A 24,475-nucleotide genomic window follows, 5' to 3' on the forward strand; every position below is an offset into this window, starting at 1 on the left:
GTCCAATTTATAAATCCAACCCTGACCAAAACACTATTTTATAAATAATTTGCCATTATTATGTTATATACTGAATATATTCTCTAGCAGAATAAGGCTACTTTCACATGTTCAAGTTTTTACCTTATCTGGTAGGGTTCAGCAAAAATGCTTCTGTTCCTTATAATACAACTGTCTGTATCAGTTATGAACGGATCCGGTTGTATTATCTTTAACATTGCCAAAACTGATCCGTCATGAACTCAATTGAAAGTCAGTGAAGGACGAATCCGTTTTCTATTGTGGCAGAGAAAACTGATCCGTTCCCATTGACTTACATTGGTGGTCACACTAGATCCGTCTTGCTCAGCATCCCAGGACGGATAGCAAACATGTTGCGGTTTTCTCTCCGGTATGGAAACGCAACTAAACGGAACGCATTTTGGAGTTCTCTTCAGTTCAGTTTTGTCCCTATTGACAATGAATGGGGACAAAACTGAAGCATTTTTTTCCGGTATTGAGCCCTGATGACGGATCTCAATACCGGAAAACTAAACCTCTAGTGTGAAAGTAGCCTAAGCCTTGGGTTTTGCACCAATTTGAAGCTATATTATTTGATTGTAATAAATAAGTGGAGGTTATTAGGTATTATTAGGCATAGGTCCTTCCCCGTCACGAAATGTATCACACCCTGTAAAGTACAGTTCTGTAATACTTTTAGTGGGTTATGTTCAATTTATAGGCACACACAGTTGTTACCCTTGTATATAAAACACATCTTTATTGCGTTCTAGGTAGAATTTGTCATATGAGTACTTGGTAAAAGGACACAGTTCTGTCGCTGCCATATACACTCACCTAAAGAATTATTAGGAACACCTGTTCTATTTCTCATTAATGCGATTGTCTAGTCAACCAATCACATGGCAGTTGCTTCAATGCATGTAGGGTTGTGGTCCTGGTCAAGACAATCTCCTGTACTTCAAACTGAATTTTAGAATGGGAAAGAAAGGTCATTTAAGCAATTTTGAGCGTGGCATGGTTGTTAGTGCCAGACGGGCCAGTCTGAGTATTTCACAATCTGCTCAGTTACTGGGATTTTCACGCACAACCATTTCTAGGGTTTACAAAGAATAGTGTGAAAAGGGAAAAACATCCAGTATGCGGCAGTCCTGTGGGCGAAAATGCCTTGTTGATGCTAGAGGTCAGAGGAGAATGGGCCGACTGATTCAAGCTGATAGAAGAGCAACGTTGACTGAAATAACCACTCATTACAACCGAGGTATGCAGCAAAGCATTTGTGAAGCCACAACACGCACAACCTTGAGGCGGATGGGCTACAACAGCAGAAGACCCCACCGGGTACCACTCATCTCCACTGCATATAGGAAAAAGAGGCTACAATTTGCACAAGCTCACCAAAATTGGACTGTTGAAGACTGGAAAAATGTTGCCTGGTCTCGATTTCTGTTGAGACATTCAAAATGGTAGAGTCCAAATTTGGCCATCCCTCATGACCTCTGATGGCTACTTCCAGCAGGATAATGCACCATGTCACAAAGCTCGAATAATTTCAAATTGGTTTCTTGAACATGACAATGAGTTCACTGTACTAAAATGGCCCCCACAGTCACCAGATCTCAACCCAATAGAGCATCTTTGGGATGTGGTGGAACGGGAGTTTCGTGCCCTGGATGTGCATCCATCAAATCTCCATCAACTGCAAGATGCTATCCTATCAATAGGGGCGAACATTTCTAAAGAATGCTAGCAGCACCTTGTTGAATCAATGCCACGTAGAATTAAGGCAGTTCTGAAGGAAAAAGGGGGTCCAACACCGTATTAGTATGGTGTTCCTAATAATTCTTTAGGTGAGTGTATACTGGTAATAAAATTAAGAAAAGACAATTTATTCAACATACACGACAGGGGCATACATCTAAATATAATGCTTCAATATCTGGCAAAAATATGGGGTTTTTTTTAGGAGATTTACTGTAATTGTGCAGCTGGTATATATGCAGTAGAGTAATATATTTATGCTTTTCTTTTCTCTCGTATCGAAATGTGGCAAGATAGCCTAAGAAGGGTAAAACTAAAGATCATAAAATATTAAATAAGAGAAAGCAACAAACATAGTACAAGAACAGTTCACTATATTTGGTAGACAAGGGTTCAATCATATTTGCTAAAATGTGCATTAAAAATCCCAAATCTGGTTGCAATAAATATTTCAATAACTTTAATTTTCTATAAAAGAAACCCATTTGTTTTTCCATAAATGGTCCACAATATAAAATCATGACATAGTCCACTCTATAAACAGTATTTTGCACACTTTATATAATAAGAGCCTAGACTCATTCTCCCTGAGACTTGCGTATCATTTCAAGTTCCGCCAGTTTCTCCTAACATGCTCCTTGGTAACAGATCAAAAACAACTTTGACAACATTGACTTTTATACAAAAAAGTGACAGTTTGTAGATGCTGAGGAGTAAGGCCTGTTTTAGCCAGCCTTCCGGGTGGCTATTACGGCATAGAATGCCGGGAATCAGCTGGACAAAAAAGGCTGCGCACAGTGGTATTTGTCTGGCTGATTCTTGGCATATTTGCCGAATTGCGGCTGGATCCCTGCCAGGCCTCATTATAGTTTTATAAACGCTAGTTTGAAATTTAGCTAAGTAAGAAGCAAATTACAGAATTCTGCAAGTTATGCATAATTATTATTAATAGCATTTACCTCATAACTCAAAGAAAGAAGAATACTTATAATTACTGGAGTTTACGACTTGTGCAATATCTTTCAATATTCTATTTAGCTATTTCTCAGTTATCTTAAAGGAGTTGTGCCACAAAAAAATATTCTATAGTTTTCAAACCAGCACCTGGATCTGAATACTTTTGTAATTGCATGTAATTAAAAATGTTGTATAGCCACTGGGTTATTCAATAAAATGTATCTGTATAGCGCCACCTAATTTCTTATTTCTTTGTCCTGCTCACTGAGAAGGCCGCACATGCTCAGTTTCATCCTTCAACTGCCTCCTGAGCTGTGATAGGGAGAGCATGGACACACCCCCTGAGCTGTGATAGGGAGAGCATGGACACGCCCCCCTGAGCTGTGATAGGGAGAGCATGGACACGCCCCCTGAGCTGCAGCAGAAATGACACTCCCCTTGAGCTCTTGCTTGAAATAAATCTAGCCGAGCAATGAATGTGGAGATCTCTGGATCCATGTGAGGTGCAGGGCTGGTTCTAGCTTTGTTAGAAATGTATTGTCATGTACTATATGATGTCATATTTTCATTTTCAAAATTAATCATGGGATAACCCATTTGACTTAGGCAGTGGTGCATTACCTCTGTCTTCTCCTTCCCAGTATTTCAACAAGTTTCTACAATGTATGAACTTGGAGGACATAGAATATGTGATGTAAACCATGGTACATCTGTAGATTCACTCTGTAAGGTTTCAGGAATAGCTCATGGAAATTAAGGCATGTCTACACGGGCATGAAACCATCTGTTGTGAAAGTCCACAGAAACAGCTCACATGCTTCAGATTTAAAATCTGCACTGTGGGGGTCAGTTAAAGCCCTATACCGGAAAACTGACTTTTTAAACAGCACATATTTTTGGTCATATGGTGCTTTTAAGACACCTCTCCACTTTCCAAAACTGGGTTGCGATATGGAGATTTACCATCATTTGCATTCTAGGTGTACAGACTGCCAGAATAAACGTTTGCTTGTGCTGAATCATAAACTAAGTCCATTCTCCTGCAGTGCAGGGAGATATCAAGTCTGGAATTGAAAATGTCTGACTTAATATGTGACCCCCTGGAAGTCAATTTATGCACCGATATTTTCCAGTGCTGTGTGGACAAATTCATTCAAATTTCATCGCCTTTGCTGCTAAGGTAATACACTACTGATTTTCCATTCGCAAGTCTAGATGGAAAACCTGCAGCATTTCTGCTACATGTGGATGTAGGCTTACTTAAGCCAGGCAATGCTATAGCTCACTAGTCCTTCAGATATTATAGGTAGTGATGAGCAAAGTTCTGAAAAATTTGATTCGGCTGCTTTGCCGAATTAAAAAAAAGAATATTAGATTTGTGCCAAATTACTTAGTCATGAATCGCATTCCTTTGTATGTAATGGGCACAATGATGGGGAATATTGATTGCACTTCCCCCCGTCATTGAACCCCTCAGATGCCACCATGTTCATGGCTGATCGTGGCAACTGAGATTAAAATTAAGGCATTTCAGGGGTTAATCTGGTAAAAAAAAAAGAAAAAAAACATACTCACCTAATCCATTTGCTCACGAAGAGGCCGTCGACGTCATCTTTATTGAAGACACCACGCAAAATCCCTGATGTCACCACACCTGCCCGACATCACAGGTAACCCTGCCCGAGGATTTTGTGTGGTATCTTCAATCAAGATGACCACAACCGCCTCTCTCTGAGCAAAGTATTTTAGGTGACAGTTTTTTGCTGCCATTTCAGGAAAAATGTATTTGTTACCATGAAGCACACGGAAATTCATTCGATTCATTTGGCTTTGATTGTCTCAACACTAATTATAGCACCACTTAATACTTAAATTGTGGTATAAGATACTCATCAGATGAACTGATAATATTCCTACATGTTTACCTCACATTACTATCAAGTTCTTCCATCACAGTCAGTAGGCATGGAGGGCTGGGAGGTTAGCGCCCTTTTGATGAAGCTTGCCCTGTGAAGACACATGTAAAGTAATAAGATTTAGTTGACTGTTACAGTCATATAATGCTGCAATAATTTCTAAAAACTAGCAAGTATAAAAGATGAGGGCTACAGACTACATGAGTAACAGGGTCCCTACTGTACTGAACACCCATAAATGCTTTATAATGCAATGCTTGTGCTTATAAAGGCATCCCCACAAAATGTTGTTATGTATTGGACAGGTACATAATGTATATTGTAGTTGTAAACTCTCCATATCATTAAAGGCATTGTCCTATGAAAAATATTCTACAGTTTTTAAACCAGCACCTGCATCTGAATACTTTTGCAATTGGATGTAATTAAACATTTAGCGTAGCCACTGAGTTATTCAATAAAATGTATCTGTACCACGCCATCTGCAGTATTTGTTTCTTATTTCTTTGACCTGCTCACTGAGATGGCCGCACATGCTCAGTTTCATCCTTCAACTGCCTCCTGAGCTGTGATAGGGAGAGCATGGACACGCCCCTTAGCTGCAGCAGAAAAGACACACCCCCTGAACTGTCAGCTTGATATAAATCTAGCAGAGCAATGAATGTGAAGATCTCTGGATTCATGTGAGGTACAGGGCTGGTTCTACCTTTGTTAGAAAGAGGTTGCCATGCACTGTATGATGTTTGATTTTAATATTTTACATTAGTCATGGGCTAACACCTTTAAGTGTAGTGGATCTTTTTACTGGCGACTGTATTTGTGAGTTATACACTCCTTTCTGGTCCTCAGCTGTGTTGTATGACTGGCACTCAGACTCTTCAACTGACATAGTGTCATATGGGTGGACAGGAAGTCAGTTCCTCTAATCATTTGTATGACAACCTCAATATCAGGCTCACAGGGATGAATAGAAAAAATGACTTCCTATCCACACACAATACACTGAGTCAGTTGAAGAGTCAGGGTGTTGGTCACAAGACACAGCTAAGGATCAGAAGAAAGCAGATAACTTCCAAATAGAGTCACAGTATAAAGATTACTTTCACTACAGTTTACATCATGTAACTTTCTAACGAGCTAGAGAACAAATATTTTTATGGGAGTGCATCTTTAAGCAAAAACTAGGTATCTCTCTTCAAAAATTCCCTAGACATTAATATGTGAATTCTGCAAGGGTTGATACTAAGAGGAATATGCTCTGGAAGGATCATCCTTTTTCCCATCTCATGTCTGCATATACAACAACTTAGGCATGCAAAACTCACCCTTCTAAATTTACATAGAAATCTGTTACACAGCCCAAATACTAGACAATCTCACACTACAGGCCTGGAGATCTTGCTCATGATCATTTTATTTCAGTCAGTTAACTAATTATTTCAATAGAAAGGTAAATACACATGGGGCTACTAGAATCCCTACTACCAAACCTCCACCTCTGTGACTCTTATAACATTTCAGGTTGTCATGTTTTATAAACTGAATGAGGGAAAGCCTTTTTTAAAAAGTATACTGGTTGTAAGACGTTATCCCCTATCCATAGGATAGGAGATAACTATTCAATTGGTGGGGGTCCTAGCACTGTAACTCCAACTGATCAATGGGGACTGCATAATCCTTAAGGCGCCCCTCCCCCCAAAAAAAAAAAAAAAAAAAAAAATGAATGGAGTTACAGCATTCAGCTACTTCCATAACTCCCATGCCTGACCTGCTGCTCCATTCATTTTGGGGGGGTCTGAGGGGTACAGTTTCTCATGATCGATTAGATCAGTTGGGGTCCAGTGGTAGGACCCTAACTGATCTATTAGTTATTCCCTTTTCTGTGAAAAAGGGAATAACTTCTCACAACCATAAAAATATTCATTATGCTTTTTCATAAAATGGAATTTAGCATCCCTAAATAAATATAAATTCAAACCAGGCCTCAAATTATTACAAAACAAACTTTCCCATTTATTATATACAAATTTGTTTTTGGTCATCTCAAAAACCCCAAACATTTAATAAATGTGATAAAAACAACACCTCCACCACCCAACCTGTTCAAAACAAAAACAAGACAAGTCCCAGCACAATAACATGGATAAAAAAACATGAGTCTATGAGTCTTATGAGTCAGAATATGGGGACACATTTTGGTGTTGCCATAATGAATCACCATAACGTTTCCAATTTATCACATCGCTGATTTTGATCTCACTCCCCCAAAAAATTGAATAAATGTGACAAAAACGACAGCACAACCCCCACCCAGGCAAAAAAAATTACAAGTCCTGATACAAGTCCTGATACAGTAACATGGATTAAAAAATATTCTAGGTCTCAGAATATGGTGAGACATTTTGGTGTTTCCATAATTGTACTGGCCCACAGAAAATATCACCATGTTATTTTCACCTCAAAATGAACAACAAAAAATGAAACCTAAAAACAATGTTGGAATTAAAGGATTGCATACTATACCCTTAAAAACAGACCCTTCAATAAATGCAGACCCCAGATCAGCCCCTCTAAAGAAATATAGAACAAGACCACCTAAATATAAACCCAGACCCTGTAAACAAATACACACACCCTGTATACATATCTCCAGACCAAACTCCCTAAATAGAGACCCTATCAAAAACAAATACAGACCCAAGGTCAGACCTCAGTGGCTCACTCTCTCCATTTCTGTGGAGTTTTGCAGTGCCATTCAGTGGCTTAAGGACTTGAACTGAAGGCTTTTGCCTTTCTTCTGCCATGCTGACCTTTCTTCTGCCATGCTGACCTTTTGTTTTACTAGTAAGTTCAATGGGAGGCAGGGGAGGGGTTGCTGGGTCAGTCCAGAGGATGCAAACACAGGTGTACAATGTTGCTTTTGTTGTATGGCCCGTGAGGGTTCATCATTTACCCTATGGTTTAACCTCAGTTTGGCCAAGTTATGCATTCATATACTGCTAGTACTTTAATACAAATTTCCAGTATTTCTTGTGTAGACTTTGAAGCAGTTCTTTATTTTCTGTTTCACCTATAGTTTGCCATTATTGATGGGTATGTTGTGTTTCAACATCAATAACTTGAATGGCTGCAGGCCTCTAAATGGTTTAAACAAAAAGAACAGTCTTATTGAAAATGAACTTTCCATACATTTGGAGTTGATTCATAATCTCTCTCTGCTGCTCACTCTAACATTACTTTCTCGCAGGCAAATAGAAAGTGAGCTGGTGTAGATTTAGAAGGTAGCAGTTTGGTTTATTTCATCATGTTAACTTTGTAGCAGTCAGAAACTGCTCTGGATTTCGAATTGAGACTCTTTCTCCCAATGACAGATTAATTTAGATGTGAAGATAGGATAACTGGGTAATCTTAGTAAACCCAGGAGCGAAGCTATAAATTGACGTATATCGATTTCCCATCACATCCCCACTTATCTGTGATGCATTCTCCCAAAGCATTTAAATGATGCAGTTGCCTGTCAAAAGATTGAGGTTTATTACATATAAATAATAAAAGTGTATAATTAAGTGCTGTAGGAATATTAAAAGCTTGAAATGAAAATTACTTGTAATACAGTCAGCATTCTATTTCTTATTTAAGGCACAATTATTGGTTTTCACAATGACTTTCAATTCCATAATTAACTGTAATTGCGTCTTTCTGAAGTGGACCATAGGTTCTAAATCTTTTGCACAAATACATATAATTATACATTTAAACACATCTTTCCTGTCACTAATATCCAATGCCTACAATATTTTGGTAGTACAGATGCTCAAGAGAATGAATCTTTATTATTTATTTTTTTAAATAGTCTTTTATAAAATTTTATCATTATTAATCAGTCATTTTTCTCCTTATTGACCTTTACATGAATTTTCCTTGTCATATCCCCATTACCCCCAACCCACTCTAATGCTTAGTCCACCCCTGGGGGAGACATTGGCAGCAAAAGAAAATAATAAAAATTGTTGCGCCCCCCGCTCGCCTACCTCCACTTCCCCCAATTCCCCGGAGCCCCCCCCCCCCCTCCCCAGCCAAGCCCATTACTCCAACCACTTCTGCCATTTTTTTAACAAATCTATCTTTTTTCTTGATTGACATCAAATGGAATTCCTCTCTAACAAGCGATAGTCTAATGACATTCTCCCACTCCCTAATAGTTGGTACCACCATCTCCCCAATGTGCCACAATACATTTCCTTGCAAAAATTAATAGTTTAGATGCTATTTCTCGATCTTTATTAGTATCTATTTTCTCCATTACCCCCAAAATGCATACCTCAAGGTAGGGAGAGATTTTAAATAGATGATATTTCTCAATTTTTTTCATTTCCCTTCCCCCAGAACCCTCTGGGTTTGTACATGACCACAATATATGGCTATCGTCTGCCCCTTCCTCCCCACATTTTTTACAACTAAATTGTTTGGTTTTGTAATATTTCATTAAGATCTTAGGGGAGTAATATAGACAATATAGTATATTAAATTGAGTAATTCTATGGGAGAAATTTTTTGATACCCTGTTTTTAGACTGTATGGCCTTTTCCCAAAATTCTCATGATCGATTAGATCAGTTGGGGTCCAGTGGTAGGACCCTAACTTTGTAGCAGTCAGAAACTGCTCTGGATTTCGAATTGAGACTCTTTCTCCCAATGACAGATTAATTTAGATGTGAAGATAGGATAACTGGGTAATCTTAGTAAACCCAGGAGCGAAGCTATAAATTGACGTATATCGATTTCCCATCACATCCCCACTTATCTGTGATGCATTCTCCCAAAGCATTTAAATGATGCAGTTGCCTGTCAAAAGATTGAGGTTTATTACATATAAATAATAAAAGTGTATAATTAAGTGCTGTAGGAATATTAAAAGCTTGAAATGAAAATTACTTGTAATACAGTCAGCATTCTATTTCTTATTTAAGGCACAATTATTGGTTTTCACAATGACTTTCAATTCCATAATTAACTGTAATTGCGTCTTTCTGAAGTGGACCATAGGTTCTAAATCTTTTGCACAAATACATATAATTATACATTTAAACACATCTTTCCTGTCACTAATATCCAATGCCTACAATATTTTGGTAGTACAGATGCTCAAGAGAATGAATCTTTATTATTTATTTTTTTAAATAGTCTTTTATAAAATTTTATCATTATTAATCAGTCATTTTTCTCCTTATTGACCTTTACATGAATTTTCCTTGTCATATCCCCATTACCCCCAACCCACTCTAATGCTTAGTCCACCCCTGGGGGAGACATTGGCAGCAAAAGAAAATAATAAAAATTGTTGCGCCCCCCGCTCGCCTACCTCCACTTCCCCCAATTCCCCGGAGCCCCCCCCCCCCTCCCCAGCCAAGCCCATTACTCCAACCACTTCTGCCATTTTTTTAACAAATCTATCTTTTTTCTTGATTGACATCAAATGGAATTCCTCTCTAACAAGCGATAGTCTAATGACATTCTCCCACTCCCTAATAGTTGGTACCACCATCTCCCCAATGTGCCACAATACATTTCCTTGCAAAAATTAATAGTTTAGATGCTATTTCTCGATCTTTATTAGTATCTATTTTCTCCATTACCCCCAAAATGCATACCTCAAGGTAGGGAGAGATTTTAAATAGATGATATTTCTCAATTTTTTTCATTTCCCTTCCCCCAGAACCCTCTGGGTTTGTACATGACCACAATATATGGCTATCGTCTGCCCCTTCCTCCCCACATTTTTTACAACTAAATTGTTTGGTTTTGTAATATTTCATTAAGATCTTAGGGGAGTAATATAGACAATATAGTATATTAAATTGAGTAATTCTATGGGAGAAATTTTTTGATACCCTGTTTTTAGACTGTATGGCCTTTTCCCAAAATTCTTCCCGTTGCAAATTAAGAGTTTCTTGCCATCTATAATTTAAAGTATTAACTGCTCTATTATTTGTCTTCTGATTCAACAAACTTCCATATATTTTGGAGATCAGTTTCCTCCCGGGCACCATGTTATAGATACTAACTATAGGTTGTGGAAGGGGAGCAATTTGAGTTCCCTTAATTATCTCTGCTCATAGGGCTTGTTTTACTTGTAAATAAAAGAAACTCAGATCTCTATTCCTCATTGCATATACATTTTTTAGATCTTGATAGGTTATTATATCTCCCTTTTTCCATATCTGTCCCAGTTTGAGGATTCCGTATTTCAACCAGATTTTTTTGTTCAATTGATTTTAATTCTCTTACTTGAGTATTATCCCATAGCAGGGTATCCAAATGTATTCCTTTCAAAGACCAAAGTTCTTTTACCTTTTTCCAGGATTTAGTCCACAACTCAAATAAGGGTATTTTATTTACTTGTTGTGACAAAATATCCGTTTCTACTAATTGGAAAATACTACAATTTTTGAAACTTTTATTAATCCCTGTTATCATGATCTTATATCTGTTTAACTTACTCCACATTATCATATTTTTAATCTGTCCAGAAATAAAATACAGTTCTAGGTCTGGAACTGATAGTTCACCCTCTTTCTCATGAATATAAAGTATCTGTGCTCTTATTCTCGGTTTTTTACCTCTCCATATTAAGTCTTTTATTAGGGTAGCTATCCTTTTAGGGATCATTATTGGTGCATTCCAGATGATATAATTCAGAGAAGGTAATACACGCATTTTAACTAATGAAATGCGGCCTGCCATTGAGATATTTTTCCAAACATCTATTTTTTGCCGCATCTTGCGTATTTTAGGAAGGACATTCAACTGTACATATTCCCTTGGGTTAGATGTAATCTGGATGCCTAAATACTTAACCGGTTCTTGCTTCTCTTATACATTTAAACACATCTTTCCTGTCACTAATATCCAATGCCTACAATATTTTGGTAGTACAGATGCTCAAGAGAATGAATCTTTAACAAGAAGAAAAAATGTCCCTCTCAGTAAAAAAAAAAAAAAAAAAAAAGTATATGTAGGGAAGATGAGGCTGGGTGCAATTTGTGAATATGCAATATTTCACTGTTGGGATTTACAACATTCATAAGTACAATTTTAAATGCTTCAGCTCTAAAGCATCTGCTTGAACTTCTAAGTTAAGCATAAAAAAATTGTACATTAAAGGGGTTACCTGGCCTTGGAGCCGACAATACCTGGGGTCCTATGGTCCATAACATAAAAGCGCCACTGACCTGCCAATGGCCCTGCCGCTGTGCCATTCTCTGCCTCTTCCGATCACCACAAGACCAGGAAATGGTTTGGTCCTCTGGATCCTGAGGCCAATCACCGGCATTATCGGCCACATTGGGTTAAAAGATTTAAGACAGCTGTGGTGTCTCGTTTAAGCCAATTTGACCACTGTGGCCTGTGTTTGGCCTCAACAGTCAATGGAAACTGCTTCCTGGTTTAGAAGGGATAGGAGGTATCCAGGAATGGAAGAGTGGCAGGAGCACGGACAGGTGAGTGGGGTTTTTATCTTAAGGGGCTCAAGTTAGAACCCCTCCATGGGTTGTTGGCTCTAAGGCTGGAAAACACTTTTAAGGGTCGTTTTACATGGTCAGATCTACTGCCCATAATGGGCACCAATCAACCGTATATCCTTTGCTGGCTGGATTCATTTTTCCATCACATTATACACTGTTTGCATCCAGAGGTTACGACCTGCAATCCAGCAGCGGTGGCCGTGCTTATACACTATACAAAAAGGCGTCAGCACCTCTTTTTCCTATAGTAAGCAAGCATGGCCACCTGTGCTGGATTGGAGGGTGGTTGTAACTCCTGGGTAAGAGCAATGTATAATGTGAAGGAGAAATAAATAAAGCTAGCAAAGGAGGCAATATGGACAATTATTAGTAAGTGCCTTGTAATAACTTTTTCTACAAGATAAATGCCATTTGCTGAAGTGAGACAACCCCTTTTAAGTGACTTGCAATAATATATAGTGTCCCTACAGAGACAAAAATACTGCAAAATATCACTGAGAAGGAAAGTCTTCTACTATGGCAAAATAACAAAGGTGACTCCTGTCACCACTTGAGTGCTCTTATATGTTTAAATGTCACGTTCTGAAGAAGATTATGATGATCTAATTTAGTTCTCTTCAATCAAGGTCTGATGTTGTGGTTGCAACATGGATGTTAAAATGGTGGGCTACTATATGAATCTAACTGGTTTAACGCAAGGATTGAAAATCTCCAAGTAAAGATATTGCGTGAGACTATTCTATGTATTATTATAAAAAATGGGTGGATGGTTATCTTGGTATCATTTTTTGAAGTTACTCCATGTGTTCTGCATTTAGGTCCAGAAATATTTGGACAGTGATAACATTTTCATGATTTCAGCTATACATGCCACCACACTGGATTTGAAATTAAACAACTAAGGTGCAATTGAAGTGTAGACTTTCAGGTTTATTTCAAGGAGTCGAACAAAAATATCCTGTGAAATGTCTAGGAATTGAAGCCCTTTTGCTAAAAAGCCTCCTCATTTCAGGGTCTTAAAAGTAATTGGACAAATTAACATTACTATAAGGGCTCATTCAGACGGCCGTATGTGTTTTGCGGTCCGCAAATTGTGGATCCGCAAAATACGGATACCGGCCCGTGTGCGTTCCGCAATTTGCGGACTGCACATGGCCGTCCATAGAAAATGCAACAACAATAGGACATGCTCTATATTTTTTGCGATGATGCAGAACGGAATAACAGATGCGGACAGCACACGGTGTGCTGTTCTCATCTTTTACGGCTCCATTTAAATAAATAGTTCCGCACCCGTTCCACAAAAATGAGGAACGGGTGCGGAACAAAACATACGGCCATCTGTATAAGCCCTAAATAAAATGTTCATTTTTAATACTTTGTAGAGAATTATTTGCAGGCATTGACTGCCTATAATCTGAAACCCATGGACATTACCAAACACTGGGTTTCCTCCTTTGTGATACTTTGCTGGACCTTTACTGCAGCTTTCTTCAGTTTGAGCTTTTTTGTGGGTCTTTCTGCCATAAGTTTTATCTCAAGCAAGTTAAATGCATGCTCAATCAGGTTGAGATCTAGTGACTGACCCTAACATTGCAGAATATTCCACTTCTTTGCCTTAAAAAACTCACAGTATGTTTTGCGTCATTGTCCATCTGTACTGTAAAGTGCCACCCAATCAACCTTGCTGCATATGGTTGAATCTGAGCAGAAAGTATTTTGGTGAACACTTCAGAATTCATCCGCTGCTTCTGTCTTCAGTCATATCATCAATAAACACTAGTGACCCAGTGCCGTTGGAAGCCCTGCATGCCAAAGCCATCACACTGCCTCTGCCATGTTTTACAGATGATGTGGTATGCTGTGGATCATGAGCCGTTACAAGCCTTCTCCATACTTTCTTCTTCCCATCATTCTGGTACAGAATGATCTTAGTTTCATCCATCCAAAGAATGCTGTTCAAGAACTGGGCTGGTTTCTTTAGATGTTTTTGGCTAATCTGGGCTTTCTATTTTTGAGGGTAATTAATGGTTTGTACCTTGTGGTGAACCCTCTGTATTTAAGTCTTCTCTTTATGATAGACTAGATACTAATACACCCACTTCCTGGAAAGTGTTCTTCACTTGGGTGGATGCTGTGAAGGGAGTTTTCTTCACCATGGAAATGAATCTGCATTCCTCCACCACTGTTGTCTTCTGTGTACATGCCTTTTTGAGTTACCGAGCTCACCAATGCACTATATCTGTAAAGAATAAATCAAGGCAACTGGACGTACTGTAGATTTCTTGAAAACGTTTCACTTGTTCTTCCAACGAGCTTTCTCAATTCTGAGTGACTGTACAAGAATTCTGAGAATAAATATGTAACTGAATCCACATCTGGTAATTATACCCAGCATCCATTATCCTAATTGGAGTCAGTAGGTTATAAAGACTTCCCAAAAAAAGGTGTCAAGACAGCATTATACGTGGCAGACAATAGATGTCTAACCCCCCCCCACCTCTATTCAAGCTTGGCTTCTCCATTCAAGATGGCCTCTTTCACGCCTCGTTTGTACCAATCGGCCTCCTTATCTATTGTCTGCCACGTATAATGCTGTCTTGACACCTTTTTCTGGGAAGTTTTTATCACCTACTGACTCCAATTAGGATAATGGAATCAACACCTTTGACCCAATGCTGGGTATAATTACCAGATGTGGATTCAGTTACATATTTATTCCCAGAATTTTTGTACAATCACTCAGAATTGAGAAAGCTCGTTGGAAGAACGAGTGAAACGTTTTCAAGAAATCTACAGTACGTCCAGTTGCCTTGATTTATTCTTTACAGATATATACCATGACCTGGATAAATGAGAACCATCACAGACTCACCAATGCACTATTTTTATTCGCACTCTTTTGCACTTTTTTTTTACTAGAATGTACCAAACTGTTGATTTGGCCACTCCTAACATTTCCCCTATCTGTCTAATGGATTTCTTCTTTATTTCAGCCTAATGATGGTCTGTTTCCATTGATGTTTTACCTACTTAATTGATGATCACAGACCATTACCGACCAGAGAACGCACCCTGTAGTGACTCAATTAGAGCATCACACATTATACTAATAAATCCAATGCTCTTCTGTGGATATCTTTATACAGGCCTATTGAGAGAACAATAGAGCTGTCATACTGTTATCCCAATTCTATGCCTACAATTATATTGATCATGACCTTCTACCCACAGCAGCAGCATATTGAAAGTTGGATACCATCTACATAGCAGTTTTATCTCTCTGTGCTGTTTGTAAAAGAAGACATTTTGTATTTAATTTTCATTGGCATAATACTGCTGAAATATATATATAAATATAAATATATATATAAATAAAATACAAATTAAAATCTAAGAATACTGCATTTTAAAAATACTCTTTATATATCTCCCTGTTAGATATCCTCATGAATAAGGCAGTTGTATATATTGGCACTTACATTAGAGGAGTTGTGCAGCCTAAATGTAGTGATGACCTATCCTCAGGATAGGTGATAAATATCTGATCAGCGGGGGTCCGACACCCAGCACCCCTTCTGATCAGCTGCTTGAAGAGGAGGCGGCGCTCCATGCGTGTGCTGCTTCCTTTTCATTACACTACACATTGTCTCCACTGTAGCGGTGGTGTACTGTAAATTTAAGTACTCTCTCTATTTAAGTGAATGGAGTGAGTACTTGTAATTATTCTGCACTTCCGAGATGATGAAGTATAATGAAGAAGAAGTAGAGATTGCATGGAGCACTGCCCCCTCTTCAAACAGCTGATCGGTGAGGGTCCTGGGTGTCGGACAGATATCAATAAAAGTAGGCTGCACAACCCTTACAACTCTACTGGTCCCTGTTACATTAATTCAAGCTCCACCTTCTTGTGATAGAATACAGAAACATGCACAAACAATTCTAGCTGCCAATTAGAATGAGATTGTTGTGGGTCTACAAAAACCAAGCTGTAAAACGCTGATATAATAAGATTATGAATGTGAAACCACACTTGTTTCTTTATTGTGCTGCCCCAACAAGCTTGCACTGGGGAGTCACAAACTTTTTGTTAGACCTCATATGTGCAACAATTAACTGAAAATCATAGCTAACCAGTGGTTTTGCGCCCTTGCTGTATTAGAAATCACATCTCTATCCACTGACTTCCTATTGAGCATGTGACAGCCTTGGATTATACACAGCATCCAATATCAGTGATGAGCGGCAGGGGCAATATTCGAATTTGCGATATTTTGTGAATATTTGGGCAAATGTTCATCATATATTTGCAAATTTGTGATCTCCAGTCATTATTTTCTTGATTGTGAAAATCGGAAAATTCGCAATAAAAATTCGCTATACGAAAATTTGCAATCAACACTACTCCTAAAGTCAAAGATATTGCAGCCTTCTCATTGGTCCACAAGCAAGAAGCAGTGAGGGATCATGGGTACTGATGAAAAAAAATCTAGAATATTCACGATTACGAATACATAGCACAAAATTCTAGATATTCATGAATTCTCGAAGTGCCAATATTCGTGATAAAAATTCACGATTAGAATATTCACGATCAACACTATCCAATATGAGAGGCCTCGGGAGGTTGAGAGCATAACCGATGATGAGACAGGTGGTGTGATGAGACTATTCCATTTCTAAATGCCATGAAATACATTTTTGTAATATTTTTTTTCATGTTATACTTACAAAATAGGCACCTGAAGCTCTGGTATTTATATCACTTTGGAATCTGTCCACTCATACACAGGTGTAGAAATTCCACTGTGGGGCCACAGTAAGTGATGTACAACAATGCGTGCTCCTGCCTGTGCCAGCTCTGTCCTGCTAAATTATGGCATCACAAATCTGATGTGCTATGCCAGGATTTATGGTTTTGTGGAGCGGAGCAGGCGCCGGCAGTGTCAATGGTGTTCGAGTGTACTATAAACACCTGAACCTCAGGTGCCTATTTTGTAAGTAAGTGATGGCGATTAAAATAGAGAAAGGCGCTCATAGGGTGAGTATGTTCAAAACAGAAAAAATCTACTATAGGATGTATTATGCTCACCTATTGGGGTTGCACCAGTTTGGGTGCAACCGCAAGGAAGACTGAATAACAGGGAATTTCAACGATTGGTGCAGCCTAGATTCGTCCGGTCGCCTTGGGCAGGAGCCACCCTGCCACTCGGGTAACGGTAGAAGAAACGAGACGGTGAACTTTACGTCCAACGTATGGACCTTAGACGGCGCACTCACACAACCGATCGTAGACAGTATTAAGGTATCAGCTATTTTTTTGCTTTATTCATAGACAACGCGTTTCGGGGTACTAGGGACCCCTTTATCAAGTCTGGATCGGATCAGCAGAGCGGTGCTGCTGCTGAATCCGGGAAGCACGAGGAGGACGCTGACCGCTCTGCTGATCCGATCCAGACTTCATAAAGGGGTCCCTAGTACCCCGAAACGCGTTGTCTATGAATAAAGCAAAAAAATAGCCGATACCTTAATACTGTCTACGATCGGTTGTGTGAGTGCGCCGTTTAAGGTCCATACGTTGGACGTAAAGTTCACCGTCTCGTTTCTTCTATTTTGTAAGTAAACTGTGAAAAAAATAAAGTATATAACAAAAATGTTATGGCATTTAGAATAGTTTTTAATGAGGGTCTTGAAAACGTTATGTACAAATTAAATAAACCATACCAAAAAATTTTGTTTCAGCCAACTCTACTTCTAATAATAAGAAAAAAATATAACATTAATGAACTAACCAGCGGAAGACACAGTAATTACTATTGACATTTGCAATATTAATGAACTAACCAGCTTAGAAATACTAATTAATATAGACATTATAAATGCTGGCAAAAAATCTTACATAACTCATGGCTATCCCTTCCAACTGATTTAATTTGTTCCAGCTCTTTTAAAGGGGCTATCCCATGAACAATGTTCTACATTTTTCAAAACAGTGCCTGGATCTGAATACCCTTGTAATTACATGCAATCAACTGCCACCAGCTGCAGCAAAAGAACACACCCCTGAGAAAGGACACGCCCCTTGAGCTGTCAGCTTGAAATAAATCTAGGAGAGCAACTGGAGCAACAAATGGGGAGAGCTCAGGATTCCCATGTCTGATTTTTTTATGTTTTACATTAATCATATGATAACCCCTTTAAATCAATGGGGAATCATTATATATTGTACACAGTGATGCTGACAGCTGTCATTTCTGTTTTACTTTAATGTGGGAAATAGGCAAGTTTTAATTACTGTGAGCAATTCCACTTATGAAAACAATGATCAGTTTAGTTGACTACACAAATCTATTCATTTGTAACCTTGGCTTGGTAAATGGAAAGAGTCACGTCCATTTAATAGCTACACTGTAGTTTTGTTTCAACCATAAACCTGGCCACACACATGAAGGCTGGTGGCCAGACGTTCTCTTGGCCAACAGCTGTCTCTCCCAATCGCCCCATACATATGCATGCTTGATTGGCTGAGCATGCATATGTAGTGAATGGGAGAGGGGAGACATCTCTGGCCGTGGCTCATCCACTGAGAACAAAAGGGTCAGACGGTTGAAATCCCAAGTCACTGATATTTGGCTGCATGGCTTTTTGCAAGTTACATGAAGCCGGATTCACATTTTGAAGCGTTTATATTAATTTTTTTGCTCTGCTGCAGATGTAAACGAATTAAAAACCTGGTGACAAACTGAAACTGAGAGTGCATCAGTTTTCATATTTCTTACCCATTTACCAAAATTATTTAAAGAAAAAATGGCAAAAACAAGTCTGATGGAACATTTAATGTTTTGTAGTAAAAATGCTTTTATCCAGTATTCGTCAAGTTAAAAACATCATTTTATTCCATCTTATTAAGAAACAGTCATTGTATAGTAATCCGGAGGCGTTCGGTTTTTGACAATAACACCATAGCATAGTCTGGTGATATAAACTCTCTGTTAGGGTGCAATCACCTGTCTGTATGTATGTTGTGGTCCGCAAAACATGGATCCGCAAAAAATAAAATAAAAATGGCATCTTCCAAGTTACATCTTTTTTTTTTTTGTTGCTCCATTGTAACAATGCCTATCCTTGTCTGCAAAACGGACAAGAATAGGACATGTTCTAGGTTTTGTGCGGAACTGTGGAACGGACATAAGGATGTGCTGTCCACATTTTTTCTGCACCATTGAAATGAATGGGTCCACATCCAATCTGCATTTTATATAGACATGGTAGTCATGTGAATGAGGCCTTAATAGCATACCTCACAGGCTGCTCCTCAAATGCTGCTTGGGCTAACTGCACATTTAACTAACAAATTTTGGAACACATATAGTGCTCCATACAGGGCCGAGCTTTTCAAAGAGGTTGTCTCATCTCTCCGTTACTAACGAGATCTCTGATGTTCCCCAGACAGGAGGTAGTTGGGGCTGTGCCTCATCTCGCCTCATCTCGTGATGAGACAATCGATTTAAGCAAAGCCAGTACCCTACCTAGGCCGGAATACATACAGTATATAGTAATAGCTTAACTATATATAATTTTAGTGATAATTAATAAGAATTAATTTCTCCAGACACCTCTTCTTTGTTGTTTAGGGTACTTTCACACTTGCGGCAGGACGGATCCGACAGGCTGTTCACCCTGTCGGATCCGTTCTTCCGCTGTTTCGCCATGCCGCCGGACCGCTGCACTGCCGCTCCGCCGGACCGCCGCTCCGTCCCCATTGACTATAATGGGGACAGGGCGGCACACTGGTGCTGTACGGCAGTTGGCGGTCAGAGGCCGCCGGACTAAAAAGTCGGACATGCAGGACTTTTAGTCCGGCGGCCTTTCGCCGTGCACTGCCGTACTGCGCCGGAGCGCCGCCCCCGTCCCCATTATAGCCAATGGGGACGGAGCAGCGGTCCAGCGGCACGGCGACACAGCGGAAGGACGGGTCCGACAGGGTGAACAGCCTGTCAGATCCGTCCTGCCGCAAGTGTGAAAGTACACTTACTATGGGGTTTACCACTTTAGGAACCTACAGATTTAACTGTGCCCCTATACCAAGGGGGGACACGTAAACTGAAGAGACAGTTCCATAGTTTCAAAGCTTTATTTTTTGTAAATTACTATCACAAATATTCTCTTTGTCATTATGGAGAAATTATATTTTAAGAACCAACTGGTATGGAGAAATTACTAAGTGTATAGCTGTGTGACTAATAAATGCAAGAGAAGAGAGCTATGCTTTACATCCTATAGTTTTAAACTAAAAATATCTCAGAATGAATTGAGATAGGTAGTTTTACAGAAATAACAAATTGCTACAAACCCTATCTAGTTAAGCAGCCATTAAATTAAATTAAATAGTCACTCATTGCTATTTCAATTTCCCTTTGTATATGCCAACTCAGTCCTCCCATAATAGTACAGAAGGTACAGCAACCAAAAAAGACAGTACTTTTCAAACACTGAAAAATCTAATAATGACATCAAAAGTAAAAAAAAAAAAAAAAAAGGTATAATGGTTTATGTAATGTACATTACTATGTTTGTAACAGTTTTTTTTTTTTTTTTTACTTCAGTATGGGCGTGCTATAAATATGTTTAACCCCTAAACGATCCTATTTTAGACCTTAAAATGGTTGTCCAGGATTTTGATACTGATGGCCTATCCTCAGGATAGTCCATCTATTTCAGATCAGCAGGGGTCTGACACACTGTCCCTTGCCAATCAGCTTTTTCCTTGTTACTCTGGCATTAGAAGTAGAGCCTGGAACTATACAGCTCTGGCCATTGTGTAGTGGACAGAGCTTGGAACTACAGAGCTGCTGCCATCCACTTCAATGGGAACAGCGTTGCAGTTACCAGCTCTATTAACGATTCAGCTCCACCAATACTACTACTACTACCCATAAACAGCTGATCTACTTCTGTCATGATCAGTGTTTGTGTGTGTGGGGGGGACTCCACACTGAACACAGGAGGGAAGGGGAACAGTAACTGGGCCTGGAAACTAAGGAAGAAACAGGTCACCTCCTAAACAACCGTAATCAGTGCCCTGTCTACCTAGCAATATGAATAGACATCGAAAGTAGGAATATTCATATGCAGGATAACTAGGCCCTGATTTCCCTATAAAGCCCTGGAATAGGTATAGGACCAAAGACAACCCATTCCTCTCCAGATGGATGAATAGAAGTCTCTGTCTCAGGCCCAGATGCAACAACAGGGAATATAACAAATACAAACAAACGTGACACTTAACTTCTGTAAAGGTGGAAGAACAGGAAAACCAGAGACAATCTCACACCAGCTCAGCAAAACCCAAATGAAGCTATCTACCGCATAGTCAGAAGGGTGGGGTCAGACTAAAAAGGTAGAAGTGATGACCACTAAGCAACAGCTGAGAAAAGGGAAGTGGTCATTAACCCTATCAACACTGAATAAAGAAAAATCAAGGAGGCAGTTACATTCCTCAACGCTCAGCCAGTCTCTCTGATCTCCTGACACCAGTCACCTAAGGGACTGTGACAACTCCCTTCTATGTTCCATGCTATGCTGCTACTGCTGCCACTACTGTTCTGGGCACATGCTGCTATTACATTACCCTTTCCACACTGTAATGGGGGGAAATATATAGTACAGACACCTGTGTCTGACACCAGGTCTACTCCTGAACAGATGAATGGGGGAAGGATTATAGGTTGTTGAACCACCACCAATGTGATACTGATCAGTTTCTTGATCAGGGAGGGGCTGGCCCAATGCTTAAGAGACTCCCCGCTTAAGTGAAAGGACCCAACATCTCGCCTGGTCCTGTCAACCTCTCCGCTGTGCAGTTGCTTCGAGTAGTGGTATAAGTGCAGAGGCTCTGCTGCCTCTACCTAAGCAGCACAGATGCCAAATGTGCATGCTCTGCTCACCCCTGGTTACATCTAAAAGTGTAGCGGCAAATGCACAGTCAACATCTTCACTGCTAAGGGAGTAACAGCAGGGTCTATGCACTCGTGCTGCTATTAGATTTACTAGGCGAAGTGGGATGTCTGGGTCAGTCAATCAAGGGCAAGTCCGTTAAGCAGTGGGGCCAGCCCCTCGCTGCTCAAGGAGGCTGAATTTTGATCAAATTTGATTCATACAAATCAATTAACTCATTTTCCTGTCAATATAGCTGTATGAAGGCTTTTTTATGGGACAAGTTGTATTTTTTTCAAAGGCACCATTTTGGCTACATGTAATTTCTTTTTTTTTTTTATTATAATTATCACGACCGGCGTGCCGATCACATACGTGATGCAAAGGGAGGGGAAAGGAAGGACCTGTCCAAGGGAGAGGGAAAGATGGTGACCCCTAACTCACCTAGAGGCTGGCACCTGACTGCCCTGACGTCCCTAGACGGGTTTCTCACCCGTACGTTCCTAAAACCCTGGCTTTCCCTAAAATGAGCCCTACGTAGTGAATAGGGTGGTGGGAACACTAGTCCGCACCACTAACACTAAAGGGAAACACTATGGAGAAGACAGACAATACTGACAAAACACCTAATCCCAGGTGGGCGACAACAAACAACCAACAGGGATCCGGAGGGTAACGCTCTGGTACGACAACCAGGGATAACAGCAACTCAGCTCCAGTGGGTCAGTATAGAAGTCCAGGCAGGAAGCTCTATATCTGGCAACCAGAGAAGTGGGAGAGGGGAATAAGAGGAGGTTGGGAGTGCTGGACAAGAAACAGCTGAGGAGAAGAAGCTACGGATCCCTGAGTGAGACAAAAAGGATTACAAGGCAAACCCAAAAAGCTACCATTAAGAAACAGCACTATTTTTAGACATAGAGCGCGCAGCCACCCGCTGCGACTTCCTGACCCCGGGTATAACGGAGTCAGACATGGCTCTTGACACCCTTGTGACAATAATTCTATTATCAATTCAGCAATTTTTTTTTAGCTTAGTTTATTGGGTTTCATTTTACAGTGTTCGCCATATGATATAAACTTTATTCTATGGATCCGTACAATTAAGGCAATACCAAATTTATATTATTTTATGTTTTACTACATCTATGCAATATACATACTGACAGGCAGCCTATTATATCCTTCCTATGGAAGGGTCCAATCGGCATATTTATATTTCAGACATATGAACATTATTAGATATTTGGCTTCCATAACAACTATCGCCACCCCGAAATCATGTCATAGGGGGCCAATGGAATGATAGTGTCATTCCCTTCCCAATTAGATGCTGTGGTCAATAAATTGAATTAGTGGGCTTGGCATCTAAGGAGATGAACTGCTGAGATAGGTGCAGTAGCAGCAGGAACAGAGTACTATAGCCATGACCCTGTTGTTGATCTTGCAGTTGTGCTCGTAGCAACAGCATCTTCAAAATTGGACATCATAGTGAGGGAACGAGTCAAATTTGTATAAATAAATGTGTATGAGTATTTTGAAATGTTCCCAAATTAATTACTGGATTAAGGAACTGAGATAAATAAGATACAGAAAAGTTACTATTTTAGTGTAGGATGCATACCTACCAGTGGTTTATGATGCCTTATACAAACCTATGTGTGCCTCATTAAACTAGATTTCAAATGAAAGCATTGACATTCTAAAAGTGACAGCTTTTTATTGGAAAGTGCTCACTGCTTGACTGAAACATTCCCTTCCAGCTCATAAGAGGCATCTAGATGATGATCCAAAAAAGGCCCTCACAGAAACCCCTCAATTCTCCTTGCTTTTACTTGTGACTGCTTCTTGGCAGAAAGGGAAATACTTAAGAAATTCAGTAAGCACTGGAAAGACACTTCGTTAGAATACAATCTTACAAACAATTATGTTTTTTTTTTCCTTTCAGTGATTTCTGATATGAAATTGACAATGAATAATAATGTAGCACTATTAGCAGAGAGCAGCCTTTTGTTCTCTTTTTTTGCTCACAGTTAGTGCTTGGCATTAGTTATGTCTTTTTAGCTGTAATCATCAAGCAGGCAACAAAGATGCCATATATTTTGTACAGATAATATCTACGGTATGCATTTCATTTACTAAAGAACATGTCAGCACATAATCATATCAACTATGTATGTTTACTAACTATGCGGCAGCACAAAACTGTCAACTAAAGAAATACTAAAATGATAGGCTTGGTAAGCTTTTAATACCCTCACACAGTAGGGAATGTGTCTACAAGATCCAGATCTTTTATTGTAACTATGTACTTTGCTTTACAGCCCCATATGTATTGTTTCTAGATCATATTAGTATGTTTGCTATTAGAGGCTTCCAATTACAA

General features: G+C 39.4%; 1 protein-coding gene across 1 annotated transcript in view; it reads right to left on the minus strand.

The window, feature by feature from the left end:
• HTR4 (5-hydroxytryptamine receptor 4) overlaps positions 1 to 24,475 on the minus strand; it is a 576,608-nt gene that overhangs the window by 343,601 nt on the left and 208,532 nt on the right. Inside the window, exon 2 of the mRNA XM_044277452.1 lies at positions 4,644 to 4,725. Within this exon, the coding sequence (XP_044133387.1) occupies positions 4,644 to 4,669 (26 nt within the window). The 5' untranslated portion in view covers positions 4,670 to 4,725. The remainder of the gene's footprint in view (positions 1 to 4,643; positions 4,726 to 24,475) is intronic.

The sequence above is a fragment of the Bufo gargarizans genome, chromosome 2, assembly GCF_014858855.1.
Source record: "Bufo gargarizans isolate SCDJY-AF-19 chromosome 2, ASM1485885v1, whole genome shotgun sequence".
NCBI classification, from domain to species: Eukaryota; Metazoa; Chordata; class Amphibia; order Anura; family Bufonidae; genus Bufo; species Bufo gargarizans.